The sequence below is a fragment of the Numenius arquata genome, chromosome 4 (genome assembly GCF_964106895.1).
Source record: "Numenius arquata chromosome 4, bNumArq3.hap1.1, whole genome shotgun sequence".
Lineage (NCBI taxonomy): Eukaryota > Metazoa > Chordata > Aves > Charadriiformes > Scolopacidae > Numenius > Numenius arquata.
Window position 1 is genome coordinate 4551987 of NC_133579.1, and position 26318 is coordinate 4578304.

General features: G+C 46.8%; 1 protein-coding gene across 1 annotated transcript in view; it reads left to right on the plus strand.

Annotated features, from left to right (window-relative positions):
* The first annotated feature begins 3135 nt into the window (after positions 1-3135).
* Positions 3136-26318, plus strand: part of SLCO5A1 (solute carrier organic anion transporter family member 5A1) — a 79804-nt gene continuing 56621 nt past the window's right edge. Inside the window, exon 1 of the mRNA XM_074146619.1 lies at positions 3136-4096. Within this exon, the coding sequence (XP_074002720.1) occupies positions 3136-4096 (961 nt within the window). The remainder of the gene's footprint in view (positions 4097-26318) is intronic.

Genomic DNA, 26318 nt, shown 5'->3' on the forward strand with positions numbered 1-26318 from the left:
AGATTGGCCACTGCAGAAAGAATTGAAATTGTACCTGTTTGCAGCTGCCATGAAGGCTGGAAATACTGTATCCTTATATTTTCCCATGGAACTGGAAAATGTCTTTTTAGTATCTGCTGTTAATTTGTGATCTCACGAAAATTATTGTTGTTTTTTCACAATAACGACTCGGAATCCTGGTCATAGAACAAGATCCCAAAGCTGTTGTATAAGGACCCCTCCTCTTTTTTCCCTTTTTTTTTTTTTTTACAAGTTTTTGTGCAAATGAATCACTAGTGAAGTGATTCACCTCCTAAAACCGGCAAAAAACGTTGTTTTTTTTTTTTCCCTTGGGTTGGTTTCCTGTCTCCTCAGCAAGCTCCATCAGCTTAGTGAGGGCTGAGCTGAGAGCCAGAGCCGGCACGAAGGAAGCTGAGGCCATGAGGGGCTAAGAGTAGAAGAGGGACAAGAAAAAGAATCATTGAGATGAGTTTTTTTAGAATCCTTGAAAACCTATCTGAATTAAAGAGAATACTAAAATGACAGGCCTAGACAATCACACGACTTGGGGTACCGTATCAACAGCAGAAAAGTGGTGAAAACCTAGGGGAAAAAAAAAGGAAGCATTGTTTTGCCTGTGTCGAGTTTGAGCCATTTGAGTGCCAAGCAAGCACAAAGAGGTATCAAGCACAAGCTTGATAAAAATGGAATATGGTATCCTGTGAAGCTATCTTATCGATCAAGATTATAAATAAGTAAAGAAATGTGGCGAGTCAGTCTTCAACACTTAGTTTTATTTTTAAAGGAGGGGGAAAGAAATCCAAGGTAAATCCTCCATCCTGCCAGAACAGCACTAGCTATTCAGAAATGTGTAGGATATCATACTTCTTTGGTATACTCCTCGGCACGGTAAAACTTAGGGCAAAATAGGAATATCTCATCAGTTCACCTCTTTCAAATCAGAACAAACATAATAACTTGCAGGACTATCTAGACTTACCTTAGTACTGGGGCTTTAAAAACAGAGACTTGGGAGGAAAACGAACCGGTGGAATTCAAGACGCTACACAAACAGAGAGAAGGGGGTTAGGAGGAAACTGTGAGGAATAAACTCCTAACTACTTTTCCCAGGTTTTGTGCGTTTTTCCCACTTCTGGAGGTGGATCACGCTGGAGACAAGAGCCTGGAGAAAAGGGATCATCAGGTGGCCTGACTATTTTCCTTAAAAAAAAATAAAACTTAAATAATTAAAATAATAAATCCCTTTGCTCTTTCCTTTCACTTTTCAGCGGATGCTGTGATTGACGTCTCCCCTCCCTGGATATTCTATTACCTTTGGCACGACACCCTGCGACGCCAGGGAGCATCCTTCGGGGCTGACGGGCCAAGGTGCCGGCATTTCGCGGGGGGGGGGTGTCGTGTGTGCCGGGGGGGGGGGCTCCGCTGGCTTTTCTCCCCCCACGGGCGCAAAGCTGCAGTTCCAAGGGGGAGGGAAAGCAAAGGCTTTTTTTTGTTTGTTTGGGTTTTTTTTGGCCGCCCCCCTGGCACAGCCTTGCCCCACCGCCGGGCTCACCCTCCCGGAAACTCTTGCGAAGAGATGGAACTTGGGTTTATGGCGGGACGTAACTTATGGTTTATGGTTCTGCCCTCTCGGTGGGGGTCGCGGGGACCCCGGGAACCGCTCTCTGCCCGGCGGCGAGGGGAGATCGAAGTGGGACGCCAATGCCAAGGCGGCATCGCCCGACCCGGCGGCGGGCGGCGACGGGCGCGCCTGCGCTCCGCCGAGCCTCCCGGGGAGGCGGAGGCGGTCGAGGGGGACCTGGCGTTGGGTGACAGGCGGGGCGGGGGCGCGGGGCCCGGCTGGCTACCCGTCTCGGCCGCCGCTCGCCCCCCCGCGCCGCAGGCACGGTAAGTAGCCCCATCTTTCTTCCCCCGCGGCGGCCGGGAGGAGGGAGCCCGGTGCGCCCCGCCGGTTCCGCCCCCCCCACCCCCGCCCGTTGCCCACCCTCCGGGGGATGGGGGGGATGGGGGGGGGGGGGGGGAGGAGAGCCGAACCGCCGCCGGGGCGCGGTTGCGGGGGCTGCCGCTGCCTCCCCCTCCCGCCCCTCTGCGCGGCCGCACCGAGGAGACAAAAGCGGACAAAGGGAGGCAAAACGCGTGTCTGGCTGCCGGGGTAGGCAGGGCTGGGCATCTCTCGGCGGCCCCGCGTGTCCGCGGGTCACGGCGGGGGGGCAGCCGGGCCAAGGCAGGGTGGCGAGGGTCGGCCCCGGGGTGCCGGCTTGCCGGGGTACCCGCCGCCGCCCCCCGGCATCGTCTTTGTTCCCCTCTCCTCCGCCCGCTGCCGCTCCCCGGGCCGCCGAGTTGTAGCGGAGTATTTATTTCAGCCTGTTTATTTTTAGGCTGGAAAATAAAAGGCTTGGCACGGCGACCTTTGGCTGCCGCATCCGGCGCCAAGGAAAAGGGTCGCCCTCCGGCCAGGGCTCACGGAGGGGGTATGTCCGCCCCCGCTCTTATGTAAATCCGTGTGATGTCCCCCAAGGACGCGGTCCCCGGGGCGCCGGGGGGGGGGGGGGCGCGGAGGCGGCGGGAGCTCCCCGGAGCTCAGGGCAGAGCCCGGAGTCGGGGCGGCGGGGAGGGGGTCTGGGGGGTGAGGGGGAGGCGGAGGGTCCGGCGCCGCTGACCTCCCCTGCTTGCTCTCCCGCCCCACAGATCGGCAGCGACAACCCCCCCCGCCCCCCAACTTCCCGGAGCTCTTGTCACCGGCGGCGCGGAGAGAAGAGGAGGATGCGGGCGGCGGAGCGGCGGCGGGCGGCGCTCCCCGGCGGCGGGCGGGCTGGCGGCGGGGCCCCGGCGGGCGGCTGCTGAGCGCGGCGCCGCGGGCATGCGGCGGCCGGGGGGCAGCAGGAGCCGCCGGCAGCGGGGACGCCCCGGCGGGCGGGCGGCCCCTTGAGCGCAACGGAGGGAGGATGGAGCCACAAAGGACTTTGGCTGCTGACACGTGCGGCGGGGCGGCCGGCGACCGCGGCTAGGGCCACCCCCCTCCCCTCCCTCCTCCCCTCCCCGGTATGCTGCGCTCCCGCCGGGCCCCTCAGCCCGCTCGACGCACGGCGGCGATGGAGCCGGCCGGGCTGCGCTGAGGCCGCCGCCGGACACAGCATGGCCTCGCCGGGGACCCCGCCGCAGCGGCGCCCCGGGGGGGAGCGGCCGGCGGCGGCGACGGGGGGGTGCCGGGCGGAGGCGCCGCGGTGCCGCAGCCTCCCGGTGCTCGGCGGGGCGGCGCCGCGGGGCCGCGGGGCCGCGCTCGGCTCCCCCCTGGTGGCCGGGGGGGGCGGCGGCGGTGCCCCGTCGAGCCCCGCCGCCGCCGCCGCCGCACCGGCTCCCCAGGACGGACAGAGCGGGGGCGCCGTCGCCGGGGCTGCCCGGTCCCCCAGCGCCGCCGCCGGCAGGACGGAGGGCGGCCAGCCGGCGGCGCCCGGTCGAGGGGTGTCCCCCGGCAGAGGGGTGTCCCCCGGCCCGCCGCCGCCACCGCTGCTGCTGGCGGGTCCCCCCGGCAGAGCCTGCCTGCGGGCCGTGCTGGCCGACTCCCGCTTCTTCTTGGTGTGCATGTGCTTCCTGACCTTCATCCAGTCCCTCATGGTCTCCGGCTACCTGAGCAGCGTCATCACCACCATCGAGAGGAGATACAGCCTCAAGAGCTCGGAGTCGGGGCTGCTGGTCAGCTGCTTCGACATCGGGAGCCTGGTGGTGGTGGTCTTCATCAGCTACTTCGGGGGGCGCGGACGGAGGCCGCTCTGGCTGGCCGTAGGGGGTTTTTTCATCGCCTTGGGGGCTGCGCTCTTCTCTTTACCTCATTTCATCTCTCCGCCGTACCAGATCCAGGAATTGAACTCCTCCGTCAGTAACGAGGGCTTGTGCGTGGCCGGCAATGGCACCGCCAAAGAGCAGTGGGACTCGCCGGCCTGTGTCAAGGACTCCGGCGGAAACGACCACTCTCTCTATGTAGCTTTATTCATTTGTGCCCAAATCCTCATTGGCATGGGCTCGACACCCATCTATACCTTGGGACCAACCTACCTAGATGACAATGTCAAGAAAGAAAACGCCTCGCTTTACCTAGGTAAGGCATCTAAGTAGCAGGGTGCATTAGCCGGTGACTTCTTCAGAAAGCGGTGTTGAAGTTTGCTGTGCCCCTTCAAGTTTCTTCTTTGCTAATACAGAAGTGATATATTTCTTAATTTTGGTCAGCATCCCCTTAGCCTAGAGCCTCTATCTATAATGTTAATGTTTTATAAGCACGTCGTAAAATTTTGCCATGCTTCGTTTTACTTTTCCAGCATTCGTTTGGCTTTTAACTAGCAATGAATTCTGGCTGGGATTGATTAATCACCTGGCAACGCAGAAAGAGTTAAAAAAAAAAAAGTTGATAAAACAGCAAGTAGAAACTTCAGGGTTAAAAGCTCCTTTACGGCAGCTCAAGGGACGCAAGGAAGTGAGAGTCCGATCTGGCACCTGGCTTTCGGCAGGTACAGACAGGTCTTCCTGATAGTCTTCCTTATGATGGGAGAAAGGGAATTCTCGGATAACTGAGGACTGAACTTTTTGGGAGACTGGGAGTTCGCTTGATAACGAACACCATTTGTTTCTGGTAGTTTGTGTAACGTGTAAGAAGACTGACTGTTCGCTGAATTTGCATTAGTATCATACATGGGTCTGCAAGAAACGAACCTCGGCGTACTCCTTCAAATTCTTTTCCAATAAGGAGAGGCACTTACGGGGCCGAGAGAGCTGCCAAGGGGTTTTGGATGCTCAGCGTTACCGTTTGCAGTTCAATTTACTTTGGCTTTACGATAACCGTGGAGATAATCATTCCCTGTAAAATAGACATGCGTGAAAGGAATACACTCAGGGTGTGTGTGTAATTACTTTATTAAGCAGAAGTAGTGATCCGGATCGGTATTTTTATTACTTTTGACCCGTTCTTCAGCAATTTGACTGTTCCCTGAACCGTTTTAAAGCCACGCACGGTCTATGTGCGGTGTCTTGAGAAAGCCTGAGGCACTGTTGGTTTTCGGAAGGAGGGAGAGGTATAATCTGTGGGTTTTTTCTGTTGTTTTCACAGCATTGCTGATTTGCCTGATGAAATATTTGACAAAGTGTTTCCCCGTTCTTCCTCCCCTCTGAGAAAGGTCAAAGTGGTAGGGAAATTTAGATTAAACCTGGAAACGACTTCATTGGCAGCGTGAAAAAAAGCCAAGCGTCTTGTTGCTGAGGTTAGTAACTGTAGTTTGGAGCAGCAGAGAAGGGACGGAAACTTTTGCAAACAGATGATTTCATACGGTCCCTCAAAAACGTGGGAAAAAAAGGGGAAATGGAAAGGCTGTAGGTGAGGAATGAAGGGTAAAAGAGATGAACGGTGCGAGAGGAGGAAGTCTCCACCGAAGGGGGAAGCAAGGTCGGTGGCTGGAAATCCTCACTGTGCAGGAGAACCGATGCCTGTCCCTGAAGGAAAAGCCTAGCCCAGAAAATTGTAATTAAGTGACTCAGGTAACTTTTAATTGCGGTAAAGATCATCCTGAAAGTTAACAAAGGTAAAAGACACCGGCAGCTGTTGGAAGACTGTCCGTGACCCTGTCACCAGGCACTGGAGACAGCTTTGATCTGTACCGGAGAGCTGAAGTTCGTGTGTAGCGATTCAGAAGAGTGAAGAGGAGGTTCCCAGCCACAGCGCACATGACAAATCCATGCCTGTGATACGATTGTGGCCACAGGGAGAAGAATTCAAATAAATACAAAGCATGTTTAAACATTGAGTAAAATGTCCTGTCACCTCCTCTCAGTCTCTAAGCTACTCGGGAGCAATGTCGATTGCTATTGGAAATCTTGATATTACCTTTATTTAAATAGTGTGAAATTCTGAGGAAACTTTTGACGTGTTCAGGTTTGACAATTTACCTCGCTTTAGACTTAGGCCAATGACTTTTTGAGGGGCAGGAGTCAAATCTGAGTTCTGTGGGAAAAAAGAAAAAAGTGCATTGTTTGGCATGCTGGTGTGAGCAAATGTTTTTTTTTTTTTGGGGGGGGGGGGGAGGGCACTTCTCAGTGCTTTGGAATGTTTCATGTGCTTGAGGAGAGGGATTTGTGGGTGGCAGGCAGCTCAGCTGGGCACAGGGGTGGGATAGAGGTGGCCATTGCGTTATACGATGCCTGTTTCTCAAGGCAGTAGGATTTTATTACTGGGGCAAACGATGTCAAAATGTAAAAGGTATGTATAGGTGTAGGCACGAGCTAACAAAAAGTCTTGTAGTGAGCTATGGGAGTTGAAGTTTTGAAAAGAGAAGCAAGCCTGATGAAACAGATCCCAGTCACATAGATACATGTATCTGAGTGAGGACAGTTAATTAAAAAAAAAAAAGATATCCACTAACACAAAGTGGAAGGTCATCAACGTGTTTGCTTGTAATCATGCTGGAATTGCGTTTTATGTTTTTTTCCCAAAGAAAAGTAACATATATAAAGAGTGTTCAGATGAGAAACATTTGGCTACAAACGTGTACATGATAAAAGTTCCACTGAGCTGCAGAGCTGAAGAGCTCGTCAACCCCGCGAGTGCCCACTGATCATAGAATCACGGGATGGTTTGGGTTGGAAGGGACCTTAAAGATCATCCAGTTCCAACCCCCTGCCCTGGGTAGGGACACCTCCCACCAGACAAGGTTGCTCAAAGCCCCATCCAGCCTGGCCTTGAACCCCTCCAGGGATGGGGCAGCCACAGCTTCTCTGGGCAACCTGTTCCAGGGTCTCACCACCCTCACAGCAAAGAATTTCTTCCTGAGATCTCGTCTAAATCTCCCCTCTTTCAGTTTAAAACCATCATCCCTCGTCCTATGGCTCCCCTCCCTGATCAGGAGTCCCTCCCCATCTCTCCCGGAGCCCCTTTAGGGACTGGGAGGCTGCTATAATCGTAGGTCAGTAAAGCCCCCTTGAGTATCACTAATCCTGATTCTGCAAAAACTCACCTTATGTGGCTGTGGAAGCTATTTTATTTATTTTCCAAGTTAATCCAGCTCAGGGCTCGAGTGGCAATAGCATATCCTCTTAAGTGTAGGCATGCAAGCTCAATGTGGACAGCTGTTTTAACATTCCTGGCTGGAAGTCCTGCTCTCAAAAAACATATTTGATGCTTATACATAGTCTCTTGGCTGCCCACACTTAAGTCCATCTGTCAGGGTGGCCCAGCGCCAGTTCACAAGGTGGTATGTCATTTTTAGTAGGACAAAGGTGCCAAGCAGGGACGTGTATTTGGGCCGCCTGCATAGCAATGTGCGAGCTCACCCTTCGGCGGGATGTTTCTTCCTTGTGAAGGCAGTGCCACCTCCGTGCCCTCCTGCCCCTTAAACCTGGCGGTGCTTTGATGCCCTGATGCTAACTTTGAGAAAATGCATGACATCAGGCTTGGAAAACAACTGGTGATTTTAACAGGTGCCCGGGAAAGACAAGAACCGGCTCCCTTAATCACAGATAATCCGAAATGGAAGTTGGACAATTTCTGTAAAAAACGGGCAATCACTAAGTTGGCTTTGTCTGCTCCGAAAGTCTCTCCCTCCTGTGCTTGTCCCTGTACTGTAGCATGGGTGTCATCAGCTGCCTGATGTGTGCAGGTTCTCCTTTTAATTAATTAATTAATTAATTGAATCAATTGCAATTTAAGTTGGAGTTGGACTTCACGAGCCTTGTTTTGTGCTGTTGACGGTGTTTTTGCTACTTGTCAAATCGTAGCACTTAAAATCAGTGTGTTTTTTCTAAACTGGTTTAGGTTTTGGTTTGTTTTTTTTTTTTGGAGGGAACCAATAATTTGCCTTGAATGTGAATTTCCCTTGTGATTGTATCACGAATTTTAAAAGCAGTTCCTTACAATTAACTGTGGCAGTTGGAAAGGGAAGTTTTATTAGTGGCATTACAGTGCCTGAATAACTTTTAAATATTTTGCTTCTTTTGCAAGTGAGTATTATAATAATAATAAAAAAAATTTACTTTAAAAATTCATGCCTAGAAAGTCAATGTTCAGTTTTATAGAAATACTACATTAATGAAAATATTTGGGCATTCAGGAATGGTTTTCAACCAGTATCCCCCAAAAATGATTAGTGGATGAATTATTAATTGGGCTAAGGATATTTTACTTCAGTTTCCAGAATGCTATAGGCTGGTCAGGATAGGACATGAGAAAAGGGTCTAAGCCAGTTTAAATTCATGCAGACTCTCCATAGTTTTGGGAACAAACCGTAATTACAAAATGCAAAGATAAAGCTTTTATGACATAAGAGCTGAAAAATTGGATAAACCTGTGTAAATGGGGTTGGTACAGATAATGGCTTGAGAGCCAGGGAAGAAAATCCTTCCCTAAACTGGAAAAAGAATAAATATTTAGACTAGTTTCAGAAACGTTTTGGACTCTGGCTTTGTTTTCATGAACATCATTTGTGGGTTGCTGTTTCTAGCTTTAGGTAAACCATTCCACTGTGAAAATATTCTGCTTGGAAATCACCTTAACAGTGTTTTACAGCTGGGTGCTCTGTGTACCCCTCACATCTTTTACAGGGCTCCCCAAAACCTGGATATATGTATGTATGTTGATTGTATTTATTATATTTGTAGTTAAATGTACCCCTATATCCATGTCCCACCTGGAAGGAGAGGGCAGAAGTAGTTTCACATACTCCATCAGAAACCCACCACCGCTGCCTGGATGTTGGCATGGGAAGCACTGGATTTTTTTGTTGCTGGGATTGATTTGTCTTCATAGAATCACGGGATGGTTTGGGTTGGAAGGGACCTTAAAGATCATCCATTTCCAACCCCCCTGCCCTGGGCAGGGACACCTCCCACCAGACCAGGTTGCTCAAAGCCCCATCCAGCCTGGCCTTGAACCCCTCCAGGGATGGGGCAGCCACAGCTTCTCTGGGCAACCTGTTCCAGTGTCTCAACACCCTCACAGCAAAGAATTTCTTCCGAAGATCTAATCTAATCTCCCCTCTTTCAGTTTAAAACCATTCCCCCTCATCCTATGGCTCTACTCTCTGCTCGAGAGTCCCTCCCCATCTCTCCTGGAGCCCCTTTAGGGACTGGAAGGATCTCTAAGGTCTCCCCGGAGTCTTCTCTTCTCCAGGCTGAACAACCCCAACTCTCTCATCCTGTCTTCATAGCAGAGGTGCTCCAGCCCTCTGAGCATCTTCGTGGCCTCCTCTGGACCCATTCCAACAGGTCTTGGTCTGGCCACTTCTGGGGTTATGGATGCTACTGGAGGACAGGAGCTGGAGCCTGCTGGGGGCATTGGGTCCACTGCACGGACGTTGCAAGATCATTGAGGTTTTCCAAGGCAGGATCAACTTTCTCGCTCAGCAGGAGGGACTGTCTGGAAGCAGTGAAACAGCTGACCAGCTTTTCATTTTATTGTCATCATTCAGTCTGTGATCACTTGTGGTTTACATTGAATACTCTTCCTGCTACCCGATATCCGAAAAGGCTTGTTTCCTACAGGGTTTTCTCAGCGTTGGTCCCTACACTTGGTAAACCCTACAGACACAGTACATTTATTTTTACAACACGCCTGTGAGGAGGGAGGATTTTATGAATCAAAAATTGAAGGAAAAGGGCATCAAAGCTGGAAGTTGGCAACAATGTTCACCAGCATTTTTTATTGATGCTGTATTTCCCTTGTAAAAGAGCAGCACGCTGAGTTTGTTCCTCAAATACAGGATTTTAGTTTGAGTGAAAGCCACGTCTTGTTTTATCCTTAGGCTGACACTGAGACTTGCCCCATCAGCAGCCCTTTTTGCACATACCCCTGCTTGCTTTGTTTGCGCGCTCAGCCGGGCAGAGAGAGCGTTTTGGGATGCAGGTGAAGCGACTGCGGGTCTGTTTGTGCCTATGGATGATGCTGTTTCCCCACGCGGTTGATTTAGCACACAGAGGGTTCAGTATTGTGCTTCTGTATTTCTGTAACATCTTTTTTTTTGGGTAAAATGCTGATCAGGCAGCAGGCACAGTTCCTAATAATTACTTAAAAGTAGCACTATGCAGTTTTATTACCCTTCTCTGTAACTGAGGAAATAGAAAGATAGATTTTACTTTTCTTCTCCACTTTAGTCTCCTGCTCCGGAGGTGGACTGATATATGTTTTTTTTCATGGTGTAATCCTAGGTATAATTTCTTCAGGCATTTAGAGCAGCTGGGGTTCTGTGTCCGAGTAAGCAGTGTGAGCACACAGTGAGTTCAATGAAAGGTGGGGGCAGCTTTTCCTCTGAAGTTTTCTTCCTGAGGGATTTAATGCTGTGAGTGATATACCTCCACTTGCCCCGTCAGTGTCACGTCCCTTAGGGGTGCTTTCTGCATCTCTCCTGCTGTGTCCTTGCCGTGAGCTGTGACATGGTTCACGAGTAGCTGTATCGACAAAGCATCGCTTGAAGTCACTGGCAAAATGTGCTTTGCTCTTCTTAAGAGGGAGAAGAGATTTATGCACATACTTCACTCATCATCTCTTTACTTTTCATAGAATCATGGGATGGTTTGGGTTGGAAGGGACCTTCAAGATCATCCAGTTCCAACCCCCCTGCCCTGGGCAGGGACACCTCCCACCAGACCAGGTTGCTCAAAGCCCCATCCAGCCTGGCCTTGAACCCCTCCAGGGATGGGGCAGCCACAGCTTCTCTGGGCAACCTGTTCCAGTGTCTCACCGCCATCACAGCAAAGAATTTCTTCCTGAGATCTAATCTAAATCTCCCCTCTTTCAGTTTAAAACCATTACCCCATTATATATATTAATATTATATAATAATATATTATTATCAATATATATTAAGATACCATTTTATATTACAGGGTAAAAACTGGGTTGGATTCAGGGGCCTGAAACTCACTGAAGTCTCAGGCCCAGTTGTTTTCTTTCCTTAGCATTTGGGAAAAATTCTTAGCGTTTTGTTTCGGAGGCCGGCAGTGCCCTTTTCACCTGCTGGAGCTTGGGAACGGTGTTTTCTTGGAGAGCAGCTCCTTTCTTCTCCGGCGAGCTCTGCTGCAGGGCTGGTTTGGGCAGACAAGTGTCTGAACCTGCCGCGGTCCCCGGAGGAGCTCGGAAACTTAGATGTGAAAGTGGCCTTTAAGTAGCGGCTGGTTTGTACCTTCTCCCAGGAACTGAAGGCTTGGGACCCAGTATCTGATTACCCCGGGGCTGGAAACTTTAGCTCTCTGCTGGGGTACCTCGACTGTTTTGTAAAGGATCACCGTAACTACTCCTGTTCCAAGTGGATTAGAGGGGTTTTGTGCTTCCTCCGTTTTCCCTTCACTTTCACTCGGTGGCCGCCTCACCTGGGAGGACTTAATTGCTGTGAAAGCGCTTATGCAGTCAAAAGAGAGGAGACTGGGTTTCTCTCTACCACCATTCAAAGATACGTAGGTATCTGTCTTGGCTGTGCAGGGAACGTGGGCAATTAATATAAATGAGGCTCGAGCTGCTGTTTCATCCTGAAGGCCAGCGTCTCAAAATTCCGATTTTTAAGGTAGGTGGATAGATTTCACCCATGGATTTTAAAAGAGCAGAAAAGCAACTCAATCGTATTAGACTCTTTAGTCTCACACTCTCTTTGTAATCCCTTTTTAAGTCTTTTTCACCCTGATAGCACTTTTAGAACCCTTGTTACTTGGGAGGCGTGAACTCAGTTTTCCTTTTTTTGTTGCTTTTACGTGCCTTTGCCATTTCTTTTGAAAACGGTTGAGGAGTTACCGTGCAAAAACGCCACCTACTTCAACTAGTCCCCTCTGGCAGTCGTTGCCTCTGTTGACCGTAGGGGTTGAAGTAAGTGTTAGCTCTGCCTCTCGCTGCTGATGGATGAGACAGTGACACGTGGACTCTGAGGGCAGGGCAAGCCCATCGCCTGCCTTCCTGTGAATCCTTGCCAGAGCTGTCAAAATTTAGCTCCGAGTCTCCAAGGGTGCCTCGGCAACGTCCCCTCAGCAGCTATGGGGGACGCTGGGGGTCGTGAGGGTGTAATCTGAAGGCGCTGAAGCGGGCACAATCGGAATAAGAAAATGTTTTCCCTGTGGAACCCGTGGAAGTAAGGGCTCTGCACAAGGAGCAAATGTGGTTGATGAGAAGCTCAGTGTGTCCCAGCAATGTGCCCTGGCAGGCCAGAAAGCCAACCACATCCTGGGCTGCATCCCCAGCAGCGTGGCCAGCAGGGCGAGGGGGGGGATTCTGCCCCTCTGCTCCGCTCTGGTGAGACCCCACCTGGAGCACTGTGTCCAGCTCTGGAGTCCTCAGCACAGGAAGGGCATGGACCTGTTGGAATGGGTCCAGAGGAGGCCACAAAGATGCTCAGAGGGCTGGAGCACCTCTACTATGAGAGAGTTGGGGTTGTTCAGCCTGGAGAAGAGGAGAGAGACCTTATAACAGCTTTGCAGTATCTAACGGGGACCTACAAGAAAGTGGGAGAGGGACTTTTTACAAGGGCTTATAGTGACAGGACAAGGGGTAATGGCTTCAAACTGAAAGAAGGTAGATTTAGATTAGATACAAGGAATGAATTCTTCATTATGAGGGTGGTGAGACACTGGCACAGGTTGCCCAGAGAAGCTGTGGCTGCCCCATCCCTGGAGGTGTTCAAGGCCAGGCTGGATGGGGCTTTGAGCAACCTGGTCTGGTGGGAGGTGTCTTGAAGGTCCCTTCCAACTCTAACCATTCTATGATTCTATGAACTCTGTTGGCCTTCTGAGTCCTGGAGTCCATGCTTTTATTCAAGTACTGTGGTGCTTTTACCACAGCTCAGTTGGACTCTCTGGGCACAAGGGCTGGAGTTAGCAAAGTTATGACAGCAGACGACTCTGCAGCGTGCATGCAGCTAATTTCACTTGGGTCAGCCATATCCATACCCCAACTCCTTCCCAGTGCCCAGAAAAAAACAGGACATTTCCTGTGATGGGAAAGAACATGTCAGCGCCCGGCAGCACGGAGCAGCATGGGCTGTGTCCTGCTTTGCCACTGCACAGTTGGGAGTTTGGGCATCTGTTGTGCCGTCACAAGACCAGAAATTCAGACACACCGCGTGGCGTTAACGGGAGAGCTCGGGAACTTTCCTCTTCCCTTCTTTTCTGCCACAGGGATTTTGTTCTTACCTGAGAAATGGGGAAGTGCGACCACAGAAACTCAAGTGCTATTTCATGCCCCTGTTAGACCTGATAGTCTAATCTGAAAGCACTAATTCTCGTGTAGGTAAACGGCTTACTTGGCAGCAAAGGCACATTACACCAGTGAAAAACATCACACACGGGTATGAAGTACATTTCATGGAGATGCAGTCGGGAAAAAAACATGTATATTCTTACTTGTAGTTTGAACAAGCGGATACAAAAATTATTCAAAGAAAATAAACATGGACTGTACCATGTGAAGTACTTGCAAAACAGTACTGCGTGTTCACTAATTGTGTGCTCCTGCGCTGTTCCTCTTTGATTTTCCATTCCAGTTTCAGTACAGGTTCTTTTTAAGCAGCTTGCTTTCTTTTTGTTAGCTTGCTGGGATGTTTTTTGGTTGCTCACATTTTTTCCCTTGCGTATATTTTTATTAACACTTTCTTTGACTTGCACCATGCACAGCAGGACTTCAATCTGACCATTACTCTTTCCGCCTTTTACCTTTGGTGCTTACAGGATTAGAATGAAAGCCTCAAGAGTTGTCTCAGCATTGATTTTCTTAAAATCCAGTGCTGCTCTGAAACCAGCTCTTTGGTTTGAATTTAGTAAGCTTTTGTAAATTACCAACTACTTTCCATATTTATCTGTCTGTTTTCAATCAGCTGCTTCTAAGTGATAAAAAAGTAGATCCTGGCTGGATTCTCCTGTGGTTATATCCTTTCCTTTCTGGATTAATTAAGCTCTCCTCTAGAGTCAGAATATTTCAGATAATCCGTGTATTAGCTGAGCGTACCTTCTCATAGATGCTTTGCTTGCCAGGGCATGGTATTTCCTCCGTCATGCTCAGGTTGTAGTTTACCCCAGTGTTTGTCACAGATTTGTTGGCCGTGCTCTACTTCAGGTGTCATGTAGGCACTTAAAAGTGCCAGTGGGCTCCGGAAGCCAAGTGCTCCCAATGACACCTTAGTTCCCACTTCTTTTTTTTTTTTTTCCCAGGCCCCGGTTAGATTAAAATCTAAACACCCGACCTCCCCAGAAGTCGTTTTAAGAAATGTGTTTTTGTAGATAAACCGAAGTGATAGTGGAAGAGTTGTGAGCACGCTGTGGTGGCTGCTAACCTGTAATTACTCAAACAAAATGTGTTAAGCAAGCCTCATCTGTGTCTAAAAATATCTAAAGGAAATACCCTGTCAGATATTATCTGGTGTTGCTGTGTGTTAAGCTTTCCCTGTCCTTAAAGAGAAACTGCTGTATTCAGCAATAGTAGATTGCTGTGTGTAAGACAACTGAAAACACTACCTTTTCCACCAAAGGTCCCAAGGGAATGAGCCCACAGGCTCGCAGGTGAAGCCCGCCACGTGAAATTCATGGGAAAAATCCCCTGAGGATTGCTGGTTAGGTGGGATTTTTCAGCTGAGGCAAAACCGGAGAGGTTGAAGGACAAGGGGAGGTTCAGTGCCAGCGGCGTGGGACCGGCAGTGCCTCCTCGGTGAGGTCCAAGGTGGTGGAGGTGGCAGAGCTGGAAGGGGCTCTTGGGGACAGTTCCAGATGGAGTCCATGGGAAGGGCTGAAGGTGCTGCTGTAAGTGTTTGTGAGGTCCAGGAAAGCCCCTGGCAAGGCCAGGGAGTCTTGGAGATGGGGAAAACAGAGAAGCTTTGCTTCTGCCCATGCTTTTCTTGCCCCTCAGCTCAGCATCTCCTGCTTTTGCCCAACATGCCTCTCTCCATGCCATTCATCGATCCCTGCCATTTCAGTAGCTTGAAGTTTAAAAAATAATAACAAAGTAGTTTGCCACTTCATGACTTTTAATCTGAATTTACGTTTCCTTTTGTTACTTCATCCCAGTGAGCGAAGAAGAGACTTAATAGAGAGTGTAACCTTCTGGAGTGCAAATAGCTTCAGTAACAACCCTCCCATTTCAAAAAGTAAAAAAATTCACGGAAGACCACAACATAATATTAGAGCCTGTAATTTCTTTAAACGTGATGGGCAATTTATATCAACTTGATTTAATACATCTGTCTAGTGACAGAAATAGCGAGGGGATCCCTAGGGAAATTTTATGGTCATGGAGGAATATGGATAACACAGGAGCTTGTGAGTCTGCAATATGGTAGCACTGATGCACACAAATTCAGGCATTTATCTGGTAACTTCTATAATTGGCCTAAAAGACGAATTTCAGAAAACGACGTTTCTTCTGCTAATAGCATGAGTGAGGGCAGGAAGTGGGATTTTGGGGTCTGTCTGAAACAAGTAGGTGTTGGTTTGTTAACCACACCTGGAGGTCCCCTTCTCTAAGGAGAGTAAAAAAAAAAAAAGGCTCTAACTGTAACATAATAGTTTCTCCATAAATAGTTTTTCAGAGGCAGAGCTAAGGACTGGATTGATGCTTGAAGGAAGAGCTGTACTCTAAATTATATTTCCTTAAATAGCAATTGCACTCTTGGTATGTGGAAGCTCTGTATATTCATTGACCTTAGTAGCTGTATATTTTATTGGGACAGTGATCATAATGGGGAAGATATAGGTGGCCAGTGTGAATTCCTTTGGCTGCAGAAGCAAAGCAGGCAATGATATCTGTATGTTTACTCCATGGCTTCTCCCAAAGCTCTGGGAAAAGGAAGATGAGCACTTCTAAAAAAGTACTCTCTGCGTTCAGGAATATCTCTGTGCCTGAGCCTGTGCTATGACCTTTCTTCATTACCTTTTGCTCCTTGCCTTGCTTGATATTTGCTAGCAATTGATTTTTGGTTTGATTAGGACATTTTTTTTGTGCTTACTGAGTTTATGGGTTATGAGTGTCCAAAGCTGGAGCTTCAGCTTATAACCCATAAACTCAATAAGCTCCAGCTTTGAACACTTGGCACCAAGTAGGACGCAGACAGCAAGTAGGAAGGCATTTCTCCTTGAAAGGCAAAAATAAAAAGTGGGTAAGCTATTACACCCATGTGTTTTTGATAATTAAAAGAAGATCAGCCTTCTGTGATAAATGAGGTAAAACTGATAGCCTAGTATTTGCTAGGCCAGCTAATGGGAAAGGAGTTGACAGAAGCTTTTAAATCTGGTGAGTTAGAAGCCTTGGGTATGTATGTGCCTTTTCAGCCTACAGTAAGAATAAGAGATTTAATTTACCAGAGAAAAATAGAGGAATATATAAAGTAATATAATTTCAACAGTTCCAACACTGCTGTTGTTAGTCCTTTGGGTAAGTAGTAATATTTTAGGTATTCGGGTAAGGTAAAAATGAGCTGTTTATGATCTGATAGATCTGTAATTTACTTACCTTCATAGAATCATAGAATGGTTTGGGTTGGAAGGGACCTTAAAGATCACCCAGTTCCAACCCCCTGCCATGGGCAGGGACACCTCCCACCAGACCAGGTTGCTCAAAGCTCCGTCCAACCTGGCCTTGAACCCCTCCAGGGATGGGGCATCCACAGCTTCTCTGGGCAACCTGTTCCAGGGTCTCACCACCCTCACAGGAAAGAATTTCTTCCCAAGATCTAATTTAATCTCCCCTCTTTCATTTTAAAACCCTTCCCCCTCGTCCTATGGCTCCCCTCCCTGATCAAGAGTCCCTGCCCATCTCTCCTCTAGCCCCTTTAGGGAGTGGAAAATCCTTAGTCCTTATTCCCATCTTCATCCTCCCCTGCATCCCCACACTCCAGATTTAAATCCTACGAAAAGAGGAGCTTACCATGGGTCCAATGCAGTGTAATGCTTTCAAGAAGCCCCCGTGTTTTAATTCTTAGAGTTCTACTGTATATTTATACATATCTTGAGCATTACAAAGACTGAAGAAGAGATCTATCATATGTCACAGTTTCAGGGTACGTGAGAAATGCCATCTCATTGTTTTGCCCAAGTCAACATACTGAAACCTTTTACTGTTGGGTCAAGGTTGACCACTTTGCTGTAGGAGAAGAAGATGTAACTGGTATGGACAGTGAGAGGACTGCTGAATGGTCGTGCTAGAAGAGTTTGATAGCCATGAGGTTTATATTAGCAGAGAGGCATCCTACACTATGAACCAGCTGCTTTTTGTTTGAATTGTGCCTGACAGGAAGAAACTGGTGTAGTGTATTAGGAATGCAGTGAATTTCCCTTGTCTAGTTTAATAAGATGCTCAGATCAGTTATTTTGTGGTCTAAGCGTGAAGGTTTCTCCAAAGTACAACTGCTGGGCTAAGCAACTCTTCTCGGGCCGGATTAATCCCAGTTTGTGTGGCCTGTCTGGAGACATTAGAAGAATTAGCAGCACCGCATTAGAAGAGACGGCAGCGTAACCCTTGTGACTGTGTCGGAGAGTCCCTGGATGCTCTCAGGATTGCTGTCTGCTGCTTTTCTTTTCAATCAGGATAGGGATTGTGAGGAGCAGCATGGTTATTTTTGTATGCAGAGGACGGAAAAATAATACAGTTCTGTCCTTAATATAGGCTGTATTGCATTCCCGTTAAATTAAAAGCAAAAGACTTGTTGACTTTTTTGCTTTTCCCTTGTTTTCTTGAGTAACAAAATGGTGTGGAGCTCGGGGAACTGACAGCTGGTGGTTTTCTGATGTGGGAGATTTGACTTGAAGAATATATGTGTGGGTGTGATGATAGGAGGCAGGCTCTTCGTGCAGCCCCTCGGTGATGTGCTGTATACTCTTGTTATACATAGTGCCAAAATAGACAGTAATCCTCTTACGTGGGATTGTGAAGCAAGTAATAATAGAGCACAAGTCAGTGCCGTCGGTTCAGAGCTGGTTTTTTGATAAACATATTTGTCACTTGTATCTCTTAAGATTTCTTTAGTACTTCTTAGTCTTTATATTAACTAAGTCCTTCTCTTCAGCTGGAAATGTTAATGTTTCACAATTGTAATGTCAGCTGCAATCAAGACCTTTCTATTCATCTTTCTAATTGATGCACTTGCTGTAAAAAGGCCACTGAGATTTGGAGTTTTATAATTCGGCTCATTTCCTAACATGAAAAATTCAGATGAAGAATAAAACCTGTAAGATCACTTAGTCTGCATAAAACGTTTCGGCTGTCTTACGAGGCACCCCGAAAAGATCTGAAGCCATCAGACTTACTATCTGCAGGCTGTTCGTCCTATTTAGAAGGCATGATGTTGGCTGCTATGCAGATAATCGTGTGCTGGAGCAGAGAAGCAATTAGCTCGACAGCGAGCGCAGTCAGAGCAGAAAGGAAGGTCTGGAGGCGTTTAATTAATACTAATGCTTTTGTGCTTCTGGAGGCCGGAGTCATGATAGGTTACTGCTGCCTTGGTCTTGTGGCTCTCAAGTCTGGCACCTAATGAACATTAGATTCAGAAAAGCTTTGCAGAAATGTTAATAAATCACAACTAACTATGGGCGCATTCATATTGCCCCTGAAGGTAATGAGGTAATGCCTGGTATTGAATGGGAGTGGGGTCCGATCTGTAAAGCTTTTTCATTTTTTAATCAGATAGCAAGTCCTCTTGGGATTTTTTTGTACCAGATTTATTTAAGTAATATGAAATAATGAAAATGCATCTTGTTTATTAAACATTTCTCAAGTCACGAAACCAATTAGGGGAAAATAAAACAGAGTTTCTTTTCCATTTTGAAAACAGTTTGGGCACCGGTTTCGTTTTTAGTAGTCTGAGTTTGATGGCAAAAGTACTTTTGATGGAAAAACATTTAGCCATCAGTGTATACTTATTTGCATGGCTCAATATTTTGAGATGCATTTTTTGCTCTTTTATTCCCAGTTCTTATTATTCAACTTGGTGGAAAATACATGTAATGTCCCTGGTTGGAGACCACTGTCTGTGTAACTCCTCTCCCTCCTGTTTTTCTCCAGTACGTCGTTCAAAACATATTTAGACTCCAGTAGGCTGGAGAGTATGAATTTTTCCATTTGCTCCCACTGAGAATACCAGCTCTGTGGCTTCAGGTTTACCTGCTTTGGCATTTTGTAAATGTTTCCCTGATGGGTTTCAGCAGTGCGCGTTAATGAAGGGACAATCTCTGTGATGATTTACTGTTTGTGCCGCAGCACTAATATAATCCACTTTGAGTCATACTTGTAATCACAAGCAATTTGGATAACTGTAAGGGGCCGTCCACGGACTTTTCAGTCTTGTTAAGAGATTGACTGTGTTAAGGTAACCCTGTGTCACCTCTTCTACATCTTTGTTGTTCCATTTTAGGAGCAAACTTCTCTATCAAATAGCATTTAATATATTGTTGTATCGCACTGGTTGTCTGTTTCTACATATCTTCAGATTTTGCAGGTATTGTGTCAATGAAGTATTCTTAATGGACATTAATATATGGTCCAAGAGTTACATATGGATCATAGAATCATAGAATTGCCTGGGTTGGAAGGGACCTTTCAGATCATCGAGTCCAACCATCAACCTAACTCTGATAAAAAACATCACTAAACCATATCTCTAAGCACCACGTCTACCCATCTTTTAAATACCTCCAGGGATGGTGACTCCACCACTTCCCTGGGCAGCCTGTTCCAATGTTTGATAACCCTTTCAGTGTAAAAATTTTTCCTAATATCCATCCTAAACTTCCCCTGGTGCATCAGCGTAGTCTATACTTCCTCCACAAGGAATAAATCAAAAGTACTGGGTTAGAGTCACAATGTTTAATGATTATTTATGTCTCAAAATAAAAAGCTGAACAGAAACATTTGATTTTGCTATTTTCATGGATTTTTAAGTGTGTGGCACTTGGTTTCCTTAGTCATCTGGGACTCCTCAGGTGACTGTTGTTAGTACTGTGGTAATAGCTTATAGGTCTGGTAAAAGAACATAAGGAGTTGAATTCTGAATTACAGGCTTCTGGGTACTCTTAATAGCATCAATATGCTGTTAATATAATGCAAAAAATAAGGGTTAATGTTAATTTGAATTGGATCTGGAGGCTGTTTTCCCCAAAGGCTGTCCCTTAGTTTTTGTTAGCCAGCAGATGAGTTTTTGTGTCAGCATGGTGTGCCACCTGGAGGGAGGTGTTCTTCTACTAGCCCGGTGGCCATAGGTGTCTGCTGCTGCCACTTCCCTGGCCCTGGGTTCAAGGATTTTGTGACTACAGCGTGGGTCAGACCAGAAAACTCCCTCCCCTCCGCTGGCAGGGCCAGGTTCATCCCAGATCCTTTCCCCCCCAGAGCTTGCCGGTGGCTTCCAGCCCTTGCGGCAAGGAGGGGGACAACTGGGGCATCCTGAGGAGCGGGTGGGAAGGAGGGGGACAGCGGGGCCACCCATAGAGCGGGTGGCTCTCGGGAGCAGCCAGGGCAGGAGGCTGCAGCCCCCCAGGGGAAACCACACGCGGCGGCTGAACCGCAGGTGGTTTCTGGGGCGGCCTGAAGAGAGGCAGCTGTGGCAAACATCTGGATTTTTAACAACTGCCTGAAACTTTCACTCCTTTAGTCATAGACTTCCTAGAGATGAGGAGCGTTTACCTGAATAGCTCGTGGGGTTTTTTTAGTATTTTGGGAGAGAGGGTTTTTCTTTACTGTCACGTTTGGAATGATGTCGTCCCCATTGCACACCTTTCGGTGGAATATTTTCTCGGCAGGTTTTCCCCCTCTATTATTGCGAATGTTTGAAGCTCCCACGCTGTAGGTAACAACTCCTTATCCATTGATGCACTTCTTACACACTTGTAAATGCAAATTTTCAAGGTAATATTGTAATTAATAGTAATACATTATTCATTAATGTGATGCTTGTGCAGAATAGCAGCCAAATATAAAACCTATTTACTTACTGAAAATAAATGATTAAATGATAAAAGAAAAATAGATGATAGGGATGCATCGCCGCCCCATAATAGACATGTTTCCTCTGTAGTAAGAGTTTCCCTCCCAGCATCTCGACCAGCAGACGTCTCCCCTGGACGCTGCCAAACTCCCCTTGTTCTCCCTCATCGCAAACATTTCATTTCTGAAAACCAGGAGAAATTAAATTCATGCTGAAGTGTCCATACTGTAATCTGCTTTCAGATACTGCAGTGATGAATCTGATCTAAAAAAAAAAAATAAATAATAAAATAGTGTAGAATAACCTTTGAGATTAAGTACTGTCCTTTTACTGAGCAGCACATAGGGAAGTGGATGTTACAGCCTAATAAGGTATTTATTTCGATGCTGAATATTCTTACAATGGGAGGTCAAAAAATTTTCATTTAAAAATTAATAAAATAGGAAGAAAGGGAAAAATACAGCAATGTATTATATTTTTTAGAAATTGCAATAAGTGGAAGTAAATGGTCCTGCAGAGGCATTGGCTGGTAAAATAGTGGTAAATAGTTGTACCCCAAATCCCATTTTCCACCCAAGAGTCTTCAGGGTGTTCCTGAAACTGGGCAATAAGAAAAGAAAGCTATTTTCTATTCTTTTTTCTCTTCCTGTCACAATCTGAAGACATTTCATTGACTTCTCTGGACTTTTTTTTTCTGTATCACGTCAGTGTAAAGGAGAACGTAGTGTGATCTGAGATTTTTCACTTTTCGTTTTCTTTTTTAGGCCTATGCAAATAGTTTAATTTTTAATTCTTCTCCTAAACCAGATCTACGATGGAAACACATTTTCTGTGATTACATGAAAACTAAAAACTAAATAAAAATAGTAATAAAATATTCTGTTAAATAAAAGATTTTCTTTCTGGACACTTATAAAGGTTCAGCTGAAATGAAGGGATGGATTAATAAAAATGGCAGGAAGGCAGTGCCCATCAGCCGTGTGCGAAATATCTCACAGATAGTAGCCTGGGGTGGTACCTCTGAATTTTTCCTCCTCAGGAAAAGGAGATGCAGGCTGTTAAGAGTGTTCTATGCATGGTTTCACATGTGTGAAACTGAGAAGTAACGTTTTAGTTTGGTTATTCGGCTACATGTGCTGAGAACAAGCCTCTGATTCTGCTGCCATATCTCTGCTGGTGTTGTCACTGCCGTGTTTTGATCTTTTAAGTTGCTAAGTTTTTCCCAACAGTTTTAGCCTTTGAAAGAACCGTTTGCCTTGAGTGGTTTATTACAGGAGTTGGCAGATGGCGATTTAACTGCGCTTGATCCAGCAAGAGTCTCGGTTCTGAAGGCGCATCTCCAGCTCAGGAAATCTCCGCAGAGCACTTCAAAAGCAGCGAGCAAAGCAGTAGTAGCTGTGCTGTTTGGGGGACACAAATGGAGCAGCCCTGACGTGTTTGACAAGGGATTATGCAGTTTTTATGGCCTCTAGACAAGGATGTGTTACTCCAGTAGAAGGTACGGTGACCTCAGTGATGCTGCGGCTGAGCTGTTTGGTTGAGGAGAGGAGGAAACCATGGTGGGAGATATCTCCAAGTTGAATTTACTGTGCCATGTTTGATTCCCGTGTCCTGTGTATGAGTGTTACCACGATATACTTCATAGAATCATAGAATCATCCAGGTTGGAAGACACCCTTGGGATCATCGAGTCCAACCATCTACCCTACACTACAAAGTTCTCCCCTATATCATATCCCCCAACACCACATCTAAACGGCTCTTAAACACATCCAGGGATGGTGACTCAACCACCTCCCTGGGCAGCCTGTTCCAATGCCCGACCACTCTTTCTGTGAAAAATTCTTTCCTAATGTTCAGTCTAAACCTACCCTGCTGGAGCTTGAAGCCGTTCCCTCTCGTTCTGTCATTAATTACCTGTGCGAAGAGACCAGCACCAACCTTTCTACAGTGTCCTTTCAAGTAGTTGTAGAGAGTGATGAGGTCTCCCCTCAGCCTCCTCTTCCTCATACTAAACCGTCCCAGCTCCTTCAACCGCTCTTCATATGATTTGTTTTCCAGGCCCTTCACCAGCTTCGTTGCCCTTCATTGTTCATAAAACAGCTAAAGAACTTCTTACCTGCCTAAGAGGTTACAGTAGATGAAGGTCTGCATTTCTCTGAAGTTCTGCAAAGACCCCTTTTTTAACTTGTTCTGGTTTGTCTGAGACATTTATGGTCTGAGCATAGTCTCAGCACTGATGGCAGAAGTAGACTTGCAAACTTTGGGGTGTTTTTTAAAAATTTATTAAAGATGTGCAATTTAGATTAGGGATAAGAATGTCTCAATTATCTGTGTAATGACATAAAAATATGGCACTAAGCATGTTATATTACCTCATAAATAATTTACATAACATTTTTAGTCCGTAGGAATGTGATAACCAGAGATATTTTTTTCTTAAAGCAAATAGAATAGAATAGAACGCTTCTCTGGTGTTTTATTGTAGATTCTAGTTTTTTTTTTTTTCAGTGGTGCCCAGGGATAGGACAAGAGGTAACGGGCACAAACATAAGAAGTTCCACCTAAACATGAGGAGGAACTTCTTTCCTGTGAGGGTGGCAGAGCCCTGGAAGAGGCTGCCCAGAGAGGTGGTGGAGTCTCCATCTCTGGAGACATTCAAACTCACCTGGACACATTCCTGTGCGACCTGCTCAAGGTGGACCTGCTTTAGCAGGGAGGTTGGACTAGATGATCTTCAGAGGTCCCTTCCAACCCCATATCATTCTGTGATTTATGGAGTTTATTAGAAGAAAGTATGATTTTAACAGTGATTGAAAGTTCAGGAGTTTTATTGCTAGTGTTCTCACATTTGATTAATTTTCACATTGTAACTTCACTTGTTTTATAGGAGACAAGAGTAAGGCTTACACCGCATCTTTAATATAGGTGTTTAATAAATATTTGTGAGGGCTGTATTGAAACTATACTACCATAAACCAATCTCATGACAACATAGTTTGTTAAAATTAACAGTACAATGCATTACAATTGCAGCTGAGTATAACATGCAATATAGAAATGTATTGCACACTTTGTATTTTCTCTTTGAAGAAGTAGAATGATAGAATCATAGAATGGTTTGGGTTGGAAGGGACCTTAAAGATCACTGAGTTCCAACCCCCTGCCATGGGCAGGGACACCTCCCACCAGACCAGGTTGCTCAAAGCCCCATCCAGCCTGGCCTTGAACACCTCCAGGGATGGGGCAGCCACAACTTCTCTGGGCAACCTGTTCCAGTGTCTCACCGCCCTCATGGGAAAGAATTTCTTCCTAAAATCTAATCTAAATCTCCCCTCTTCCAATTTAAAACCATTACCCCTTGTCCTGTCACTACACTTCCTGACAGAGTCCTTCACCAGCTCTCCTGTAGGCTCCCTTCAGATATTGGAAGGCTGCTATGAGGTCCCCCCCGAGCCTTCTCTTCTCCAGGCTGAACAACCCCAGCTCTCTCAGCCTGTCTTCATGGGGGAGGTGCTCCATCCCTCTGATCATCTTTGTGGCCCTCCGCTGGACCCATTCCAACAGGTCCATGTCCTTCCTGTGTTGAGGACTCCAGAGCTGGACACAGTATTCCAGGTGGGGTCTCACGAGCGCAGAGCAGAGGGGTAGAATCACCTCCCGTGACCTGCTGGCCACACTTCTCTTGATGCAGCCCAGGATTCGGTTGGCTTTCTGGGCTGCCAGTGCACGTTGCTGGCTCATGTTGAGCTTCTCATCCACCAACACCCCCAAGTCCTTCTCCTCAGGGCTGCTCTCCAGCCATTCTCTGCCCAACCTGTATTTGTGCCTGGGATTGCCATGTCCCAGGTGCAGAACCCTGCGGTTGGCCTGGTTGAACTTCATGCGGTTTGCACAAGCCCACCTCTAGAGCAGTAAATGTTTATGTTTTTGGTGATTAACGTTTGTGCTCTTTTTCTCTGCCCATGAGCTCCGTGCTTCCACTTGTTTTGTTGGCAGATCTATCAGTATGAGTCCGAAAATGTAGTTAAGGGTCCAGCAGTGTGTCAAGACATCTCTCTTCTGTCACATGCTGTAAAAAAACTCCCAAGGAGTGGCAAGATGCCAGATCGATTTTCATTAGACTTGGCAAAGCTCTGACAGCAGCAGCGACCACTGGTCACACTTGCGATCACCGTTATTCCAAGCAGCTCCAGTATCATTCTTTGAGGACCTCCCTGTCAATCTCTCCCTCTTTCTGTCAGAATAATTTAATAACTGAGGTTAAGGTTTCCCAAGGAGCCTAAGGAAGTCAAGGCATCTGGCTTGCAATGAATTTGAAGTGGGATTTAGGGCTCAAATTTAATTTTCTTTGCAAACATAAGCCTAAAGTTTCAACAAATAACTTGCTTGTGGTAAACTGATTGAAAGCTGTGATAGTTTGCAGATTGTGGACATAAGTATAATCTTCCAACTGAATCTTCCTCATGTAAATATCCAAAACCAAGTTCCCTATGAGGAGGGATGCAAATGGACAAAGGTCCTAGAAAAAAAGAGGCCACTGAATTGGTCGAGTAAGCAAAATCCCAGTAATGAAATTTTATTTTATTTTCATTGGTACTTAATATCCTATTTCCTAAGCCTGGCTGGGCAGTTTCTGTGTGTTCAGGCATCAGTACCAGCTCCTGGTTTTTCTGGGACGTTCTTGCTCTCCGGTTCTCTCGGAGTCAACCTGGCAGAGAGGGATGTCCCAAGGTGGCTCAGGACAGCCTGAAGGTTCCTCAACTGCCATGGCTGGCACCAAGGCCACCCACTCTTGGGCTACGTCTGCTAAATGCTCAACTGAATCACCATGAAATATGTTAAGGGCATGAGGCCAGATCTGGTCCTTCCCTTACCTGCATAAGGACTTTGGAGATGTCTTGAGGCAGCGTGGCTGGGAAGGAAAGGTGAAGAGGTTTCTTGTCTCTTGGCATCCTTCTCAAAAGATGATGGCTGTTTCTTCAAGATCCGCTGTGTTAGAGAAGAAAAGAGAATTTGTGGGATGATTTCATGCTTTATTGGGCCAGAAAGGACCGTTATGTTCATTTACTCTGACATCTGTGTTGAATCAGATTTCATTACAGTGTTATCCCTATGCAAAACTCTATTTATATAAAACCATTTAGCTTAAAATGAACCACTCACAGAGAGTCTGCCACATCCCTAGGAATATAACATAATTATCCTGTTTAAAAAGTTACTGCTATGAGAGTGTGCCTAAAGTTGGCTGAAAGTCATTTGTATGTAGCCTTGAGCCACCACGTTTTCCATGTCTGTCTGCTAAATGTGAAAGCGTCTTTTCCTGTTGGAGAATAACAATATGCTTAATAATCTGCTAATCTGAGTAGCTGAGAAACAAAAGCTGTCATGTCTAATTCTACTCATAGA